This window comes from Dryobates pubescens, chromosome 9, assembly GCF_014839835.1.
Source record: "Dryobates pubescens isolate bDryPub1 chromosome 9, bDryPub1.pri, whole genome shotgun sequence".
NCBI lineage: Eukaryota > Metazoa > Chordata > Aves > Piciformes > Picidae > Dryobates > Dryobates pubescens.
The window spans coordinates 1,321,423-1,329,887 of NC_071620.1; the positions used below are offsets into that span (position 1 = coordinate 1,321,423).

The following is an 8,465-nucleotide window of genomic DNA, read 5'->3' on the forward strand; positions in this document are numbered from 1 at the left end:
GAGAACAGACCAAGGCAACTCCCGACCCACACCACTCCAGGACCCAGTTGTACCAACCTCTAGCAGCTACAGCAGGTGGCAACAGAAGGGCATTTCAAAGCTGAGGCATCTGACAGGAAGTGGTTTCTGGAGCACCCCCACAACTCCAGACGCCACCTCTCCACCTCTGCGGACGCCCATTGTGCTGTCTCCACACCACATGCAGCATCCCAGCTAAAACCAAGCCCTCACCCAGGGCTGGCAAGCCCCTGTTTGACAGGGAACTCACCCCACCTTCCCGAAGGAAAAGCAGATTTTGGCAACGTTACCACCGCTCAGGGCCACAGAGGCAGTTCGGGTCCAGCGGGAGCCTCATCTCCGCAGGCCCTGGCAGCCCCCAGCCCGAGCAGCACCCTGCCTTCCCACCTGACACCCACAGCTCTGTCTGCAAGGGAGGGTTTCCAGTCGCAGCGCAGCCCAGCCGGTTTCCTGTCCCCCTTCTGTCTCTCGCAGGGCCGCTGCTGGAGCTGCCGCCGCTCCTGCGCCCTAACTGCACGCTATGGTTTCCAGCTGCTGCTCTGCCTCGGCGGCCATGGCCGCCGCCTGCAACTGTTCCGTCTCGCTCTGGATGGCGTTGGCGGCGGTCACCTGCTTCCTCTCGCTGTGCATATTGTTCTCGTGCCTCTTCAGGTCCGAGGCCTTGGCAAAAGCCTTGGTGCAGGAGCTGCAGACGAAAGGCTTCTCCCCGCGGTGCCGCCGCTCGTGGTCCTTGAGGTGGGACTTGTGCTTGAAGGCCTTGTCGCACATGTGGCAGGCGAAGGGCCGCTCGTTGCTGTGCACCCGCTCGTGCTTCTTCAGGTCCGGGGCGCGGATGAAGGACTTGCCGCACACCTCGCAGCTGTAGGGCTTGTAGCCGGTGTGGATCTTGAGGTGCTCCTTCAGGTGAGCCTGGGTGGTGAAGCCCTTGGTGCACATCTCGCAGACGAACGGCCTGTCGGCGGTGTGCAGCTTCTCGTGCTTGCGCAGCCGCGCCTCGTCCGAGAAGGTCTTGCCGCAGGCCTGGCAGACGATGTGCTCCCTGTGGCCGTACAGCAGGTACTCGAACTTCATGTCCCCGGCCGCCGTGGTCCAGCCCGGGGTCTGCTCGTCCTTCACTTCGCTTATGCCGTCGTTGAAGGCCAGAGCCTGCGGGGTCTGCGACCCCAAGTCCTTCGACTCCGTCGCCTCCATCGGCTCCACCTCCTGGCCGTAGCAGTTGACTTTGCGCACCTCTTCGCTGCCCAGCTCCTTGAGGATGGCCTCCTGCACCCTCAGGGTGGCGGTCGGGGACTTGCCGTCTTCCTGGCTGGGGGGAGTCCCTTCCACCGTCACGTCCGAGGGGCTGTCGTCGTGGTCGCCGATCTCCTCCACCTCGTCGTCGGGGGCCTCGTTGGGCTCGCCCATGGGGCGGTTGATCTTCAGGCAGTACTTGTTCTTGGCCTGGGGGTTCTCCTCGGGGCTGGAGACGTCGCGCTTCTGCGAGCACAGCTTGTCCAGGAACCGGATGCCCAGGATCTGGCCCGAGGACATCATCAGGTTGACGTCCTCCTTCTTGACGGAGATCTTGGCGGTGTACATGTAGTTGAGGACCTCCTCGAAGATGTCCGAGCGCAGGAAGTCTATCTCGATGACCGAGGAGCTGTCCACCTCCAGCTTCTTGAAGAGCTTCTTGAAGTAGGTGCTGCAGGCGGCCAGGACGCAGCGGTGGGCTCGGAACTTGACATCCTCCACCACGATGGCGATGTCACAGAACTCCCCTTCCAAGCGCTGCTCGTTGAGGGTCTTCAGGAAGACAGTTTTGTGATCGTCATCATTGTACTTGATGGTCTCAGACATGCTGAGGAAAAACTCCTGGCACACAGAAAGGGAAACAGCTGAGGCAAAGCTGAAGCCATCAAACCCAAGAGCTGATGGCACCTCCGTGCCCCAACAGAATAGAATGGAGGGGAGGGGAGGGGGAAGGGGAAGGGGAAGGGGAAGGGGAAGGGGAAGGGGAAGGGGAAGGGGAAGGGGAAGGGGAAGGGGAAGGGGAAGGGGAAGGGGAAGGGGAAGGGGAAGGGGAAGGGGAAGGGGAAGGGGAAGGGGAAGGGGAAGGGGAAGGGGAAGGGGAAGGGGAAGGGGAAGGGGAAGGGGAAGGGGAAGGGGAAGGGGAAGGGGAAGGGGAAGGGGATAGACCAGGTTGGAAAAGACCTCAGAGCTCACCCAGCCCAACCTCTCACCCAGCACCATCTGAGCAACTCAACCATGGCACCAAGGGCCTCAGCCAGGCTCTTCCTAAACATCTCCAGGGCTGGGGACTCCACCACCTCCCTGGGCAGCATATCCCAAGGGCCAACAGCTCTCTCTGTGGAGAACTTTCTCCTCCCCTCCAGCCTGAACCTCCTCTGGCACAGCTTGAGACTGTGGCCTCTTGTTCTGCTGCTGGGTGCCTGGGAGCAGAGCCCAACCCCCAGCTGGCTCCAACCTCCCTGCAGGGAGCTGCAGAGAGCAAGAAGGTCTCCCCTGAGCCTCCTCTTCTCCAGGCTAAGCAACCCCAGCTCCCTCAGCCTCTCCTCCCAGGGCTGTGCTCCAGACCCCTCCCCAGCTTTGTTGCCCTTCTCTGGACACCTTCCAGCAGCTCAACCTCTTTCCTGACCTGAGGAGCCCAGAGCTGGACACAGGACTCAAGGGGTGGCCTGAGCAGTGCTGAGCACAGGGCAGAAGGACTTCCCTGCTCCTGCTGGCCACACTCTGCCTGCTGCAGGCCAGGATGCCCTTGGCCTTCTTGGCCCCCTGGGCACACTGCTGCCTCCTGTTCAGCCTACTATCGACCAGTACCTCCAGATCATTCTTTCTGAGTAATACCCAGTGCAGAGAAGGGCAAAAGGATGATCAGAGGACTGGAGCAGCTGTGCTGTGAGGCCAGGCTGAGGGAGCTGGGGGTGTTCAGCCTGCAGAAGAGAAGGCTCAGGGGGGACCTTAGAGCTGCCTGACAGTACCTGAAGGGATCCTGCAGGAAGGCTGCAGAGACTTATCCTGAGGGGGTCTGGAGACAGGACAAGGGGGAATGGTTTAGAGCTGAGGTAGAGCAGGGTCAGAGTGGAGCTGAGGAAGAAGTTCTTCAGTGTGAGGCTGCTGAGACTCTGGCACAGGCTGCCCAGAGAGGTTGTGGATGCTGCCTGCCTGGGGATGTTCAAGGCCATATCGTATCTCCTTATGGTCAGATGGAACCTCCTGGCTTCCAGGCTCTGCCCCTTGGCACCACTGACCAGTGCCTGGCCCCAGCCTCTTGCTCCCCACAGCTCCTTTGGCTCTTGCTGAGCATTGCTCAGGTCCCCTCTGGGGCTGCTCTTCTGCAGGCTCTCAGCCTTTGCTGCTCCCAGAGGTGCTCCAGGCCCCTCAGCAGCTTTGCAGCCACCCTTGGACTCTCTCCAGCAGTTCCCTGTCTGTTGAACTGGGGAGCCCAGCACTGGACCCAGGATTCCAAATGTGGCCTCAGTAGGGTAGAAGGGAAGCAGAACCTCCCTCCACCTGCTGGCCACACTCTTCTCCTTGTGCTCCAGCAGCCCACTGTCCTTCTTGGCCACGAGGGCACACCACTGGCTCATTGTGAACTTGTTACCCAGCAGCACTCTAAGGTGCTTCTCCTTGGAGCTGTTTTCCAGCAGGCTGATTCCCTACCTGTACTGGGGGTTATTCCAGCCCAGGCTCAGGACCCTCCACTTGCCCATGCTGAACTTCATGAGATCAAGCCCAACCACCAGCCCAGCCAGAAGCCACTCTTAGAGCTTAAGGAAACCTGTAAGATGCTCTCCATCTGTCACAGAACAAACCCAAGGCAAAACATCAGGGCCAAGACTCACCATGAACAATGCAGGAAGTGTTCTGAACAAAGCCTTCTTAAACTCTTGACAGCTGCTGAACCCTTCCCAGGGGCCAGCTGCAGCCTGAAGGACAGGAAGAGAAAGCCATGTTAAAACCCCAACACAACAGGGCTGGTGTGAGAACCCAGAACACGTTCCACTGCCTACAGTCCCCCAACAGGAGCTGTTTAAACACTCAACTCCTCTGACTGCTTCCACAGATGACTGCACAGACTGATCTGACAGTAGCCTTGTCACCAACCATGTGTTTCATCTCCTCTGGCTACTTCCCTGACTCCACTTTACTGCTGCTTGCCCTGTGCCAGAGCTAAAGCTCTGGAAAACCTCCACTGGGATCACCAGCATTAACTCAGAAGGGCAAGAGAGAATCTCCTCCTCTTCTGCTCTGTCCTTCTCAGGACACATTTGCAGTGCTGGGTTCAGCTCTGTGCTCCCCAGTCCCAGAGGAACAGGGAACTGCTGGAGAGAGCCCAGGGGAGGCTGCAAAGCTGCTGAGAGAGCAAAGGCTGAGAGCCCTGGGGCTGTGCAGCCTGCAGGAGAGCAGCCCCAGAGGGCAGCTGAGCAATGCTCAGCAAGAGCTGAAGGAGCTGTGGGGAGCAAGAGGCTGGGGCAAGGCTCTGCTGAGTGGAGCCCAGGGCCAGGCCAAGGGGCAGAGCCTGGAAGCCAGGAGGTGGCAGCTGAGCAGGAGGAGAAAGTGGTTTGAGGGGAGGCTGCTGGAGGCCTGGAGCAGGCTGCCCAGAGAGGTTGTGGAGTCTCCTTGGGCTGGGTAATCCCCAGAGGTTCCTTCCAACTTCCACCCATGCTGGGACTCAGGGAACCCCCTAACCACAGTATCACAGTATAACTAAGGTTGGAAGAGACCCCAAGGATCATCAAGTCCAACCTGTCCCAACAGACCTCACAACCAGACCATGGCACCAAGTGCCACGTCCAATCTCCCCTGGAACACCTCCAGGGATGGGGACTCCACCACCTCCCTGGGCAGCACATCCCAATGACGAACGACTCGCTCAGTGAAGAACTTTTTCCTCACCTCGAGTCTAAACCTCCCCTGGCACAGCTTGAGACTGTGTCCCCTTGTTCTGGTGCTGGTTGCCTGGGAGAAGAGACCAACCCCTTCCTGGCTACAACCACCTTTCAGGTAGTTGTAGAGAGCAATGAGGTCTCCCCTGAGCCTCCTCTTCTCCAGGCTAAACAACCCCAGCTCCCTCAGCCTCTCCTCACAGGGCTGTGCTCAAGGCCTCTCCCCAGCCTTGTTGCCCTTCTCTGGACACCTTCAAGTGTCTCAATGTCCTTCTTAAACTGAGGGGCCCAGAACTGGACACAGGACTCAAGGTGTGGCCTAACCAATGCAGAGTCCAGGGGCACAATGACCTCCCTGCTCCTGCTGGCCACACTATTCCTAATACAGGCCAGGATGCCATTGGCCCTCTTGGCCACCTGGGCACACTGCTGGCTCATGTTTAGGTGGCTGTCAATCAGCACCCCCAGGTCCCTCTCTGTTTGGCAGCTCTCAGCCACTCTGACCCCAGCCTGTAGCTCTGCATGGGGTTGCCGTGGCCAAAGTGCAGCCCCTGGCACTTGGACTTGTTAAATGCCATCCTGTTGGACTCTGCCCATCTGTCCAGTGGGTCGAGGTCCCGCTGCAGAGCCCTTCTTCCCTCTAACTGACCAACATCTGTTCCCAACTTGGTGTCATCTGCAAACTTGCTGATGACTGTCTAAACCCCCTCATCCAGATCATCAATGAAGATGCTAAAGAGGCTGGGGCCCAGCACTGATCCCTGGGGCACACCACTGGTGCCTGGCTGCCAGCTGGCTGTGGCACCATTCACCACCACTCTCTGGGCTCAGCCCTCCAGCCAGTTCCTAACCCAGCTCAGAGAGCTGCTGTCCAAGCCATGAGCTGACAGCTTAGCCAGCAGTTTGCTGTGGGGGATGGTGTCAAAGGCCTTGCTGAAGTCCAAGTAGACCACATCCACAGCCTCCCCACATCCACCAGGGCAGTCACCTGATCATAGAAGGAGATCAGGTTGGAGAGGCAGGACCTGCCCTTCCTAAATCCATGTTGGCTGGACCTGGACCCATCAAAAAAGGTGATCAGCATTCTGCTGAACCTATCAGCAAGCCCAGCTGTGGATCTGATGGGCAGAGATCCCAAAGGAAATGGGTGGATGGATGCACATCCAGGGCCAGGGGATGAGTCTCCAAAAGCCTGAGCTACTGCCCAGCGGATAATGTAACTTTGCTGTGCTTCTGATAAGCCTTATCAGGCAAAAAGCAATTGTGTGCCAAGTGTGTGTGTGTGGGCACAGCATGGGGGTACTGCGGTGAGAAACTCAAGGTGCTGCAGTGGGAGAGGAGCCTGCTGGGCACTTGACCATTCCAGTCCTGAGGCTCCCATTGCCACCACGTTAATTATTCTGCAGGCTAATTGCAATTATTCAGACTGGTAGAGGTAGGGGAGATGTCTGGAGCTCCCCCAGCCCAAGCCCTGCTCCAGCAGGCCCCCCCCCAGCAGCTTGCCCAGCAGCACAGTGCCCAGGGGGGGTTGGAAGCTCTCCACCCCAGCAGACTCCACAACCTCTCTGGGCAGCCTGCTCCAGGCCTCCAGCAGCCTCCCCCCAAACCACTTTCTCCTCCTGCTCAGCTGCCACCTCCTGGCTTCCAGGCTCTGCCCCTTGGCCTGGCCCTGGGCACCACTCAGCAGAGCCTGGCCCCAGCCTCTTGCCCCCCACAGCTCCTTCAGCTCTTGCTGAGCATTGCTCAGCTGCCCTCTGGGGCTGCTCTCCTGCAGGCTGCACAGCCCCAGGGCTCTCAGCCTTTGCTGCTGCCAGAGCTGCTCCAGGCCCCTCAGCAGCTCTGCAGCCTGCCCTGGGCTCTCCCCAGCAGCTCTCTGCCCCTCTGGGGCTGGGGAGCCCAGAGCTGGCCCCAGCAGTGCAGCTGTGGCCTGAGCAGGGCAGAGGTACAGGAGAGCCTCCCTTGCCGTGCTGGGTACTCTCTTCCTTATGCCCCCCAGAACACCTTTGGCTGCCTCGGTCATAGGGCACACTGATGGCTCCTGGGGACTTTGCTGTTCCCCAGCACTCCCAGCTCCTTCGAGCTGCTTCACCACAGGTCTCCCCTCAGCCGCACTGCTGCAGGAGGTTGTTCCTCCTCCTCCTCCCTGGCTGAACTCCATGAGGTTCTCTCCCGCAACTCTGCAGCCCGTCCCGAGGTGACAGCGTCGGGGCAGCGGTGCGGCTCTGCCCGGCGTTGTCCCTGCCCCGCTGTCCGCTGGCTCCGCGGCGGCTCGGGCAGTGCCAGCCGTGCCCGTGCCCGTCCCCGCCTGCAGCCGCCAGCAGCCGGGCGCACTCCCGCCTCCACGCACCCGCTTGGGGTTGGCGAGGACGCGGCGGAGGCGGGTTCCCGGCGGGACCCAACCCGCCCCGACAGGAACCCGCAGCGGGGAGACACCGCCCGCGCTCCCGCTCCCCGCACCGGGGGCGCCCAAGAGCAGCCGCGGCCTCTCGCCGCCGCCGGTCGGGGCTGCGCGGCGGCGCTGCCCGCGCGCCTTCCATCTTCCTTCGCTCCTGCCCCATCCCCTTCCGCCTTTCTCCTCCTCCTCCGGCGGCGGCGGCGCCACGTTCCCTGCGCGGCCGCCTGCCCCTTTGTTGTGTCCCCAGCGCGCGGATGCCGCCGCTCTTCCTCCTCCTCCTCCTCCTCCTGCCGCCGTGCGCGGGCGCGATGGCTCCGTGCCGCCGCCTCCGCTGCTGCTACTGGCGGAGACGGTGGCGGCGGGCGCGCCCGCGGCGCCTCCATCGCACCCAGTGCGGCGGCGAGCGGGGAGAAGGGAGAAGGGTGGAAGGGGAAGGAGGAAGGGAGGAAGGACGGGGGCGCGCGTGAGCGCGCAATGGCGGCCCCGCCGATAACGGAGAACGGGAAACGGGGGACAGAGCGGAGGAAGGGGACGGGAAAGGGGAGAGGGTTCGCGCTTACCTGCCCCCGGCGCGCTCCCGCGCGCGGAGCCGTGCTTCGGCGAGAACGCGGAAGGGGGGGGGAGGAGAGAAGTGTGCTCGCCGGTTACCGGGGAAGGGGGAGAAGGGACTGGGGGGGGAGAAGGAAAAAAGGAGGGGAAAAGGGAAGCGGGTGGAAGAGGAGGGAAGGGAGGGGGGAAAAGGGAGTAAGGGAAAGGGGGGGGGGGGATGTGTGGTGTGCGCGCGTCCCGCCGGCCGTTCCCCGCCGCCTCCTGCACGAGCGCTCGGGTGTGCGCGCGCGCGCGCCGCGGACGGCGGCGGAGCAGGAGGGGAAGGAGGGGGGGCAGGGTGCTACGTGCATGCGCGGTGCGAGCACGGCCGCGCCTCCACCGGGGAGAGTGGAAGGAGGCAGCGGCGCCGTGCAGGACAAGGAGCGGGGGCCGCCGAGAGCCCCGGCCGCCTCGCACAGCCTCGGCTTCATCGGCGGTAGCGACCGAGCCGCGCTTGAAGAGAACCGGGGGCAGCAAGGCCAGAGGGAGCGGTACCGCGGCCCTGCGCCCCGCTCCCCTCTGAAACGCGGCGGGCTGCGGGTACTCGCCGCGCCTGCGCCCGCGTGTGCGAGCCCGGC

General features: G+C 62.1%; 1 protein-coding gene across 1 annotated transcript; it reads right to left on the bottom strand.

The window, feature by feature from the left end:
- Positions 1-525: 525 nt before the first annotated feature.
- On the bottom strand, positions 526-7,950 carry ZBTB14 (zinc finger and BTB domain containing 14). Its single transcript, XM_054164204.1, has 3 exons — positions 7,860-7,950; positions 3,861-3,944; positions 526-1,869 (listed from the first exon to the last, which is right to left on the bottom strand). Exons 2-3 carry the CDS (start codon positions 3,861-3,863, stop codon positions 526-528), a joined length of 1,347 nt encoding a protein of 448 aa, XP_054020179.1. The 5' UTR covers positions 3,864-3,944; positions 7,860-7,950.
- Between the last annotated feature and the right edge of the window lie 515 nt (positions 7,951-8,465).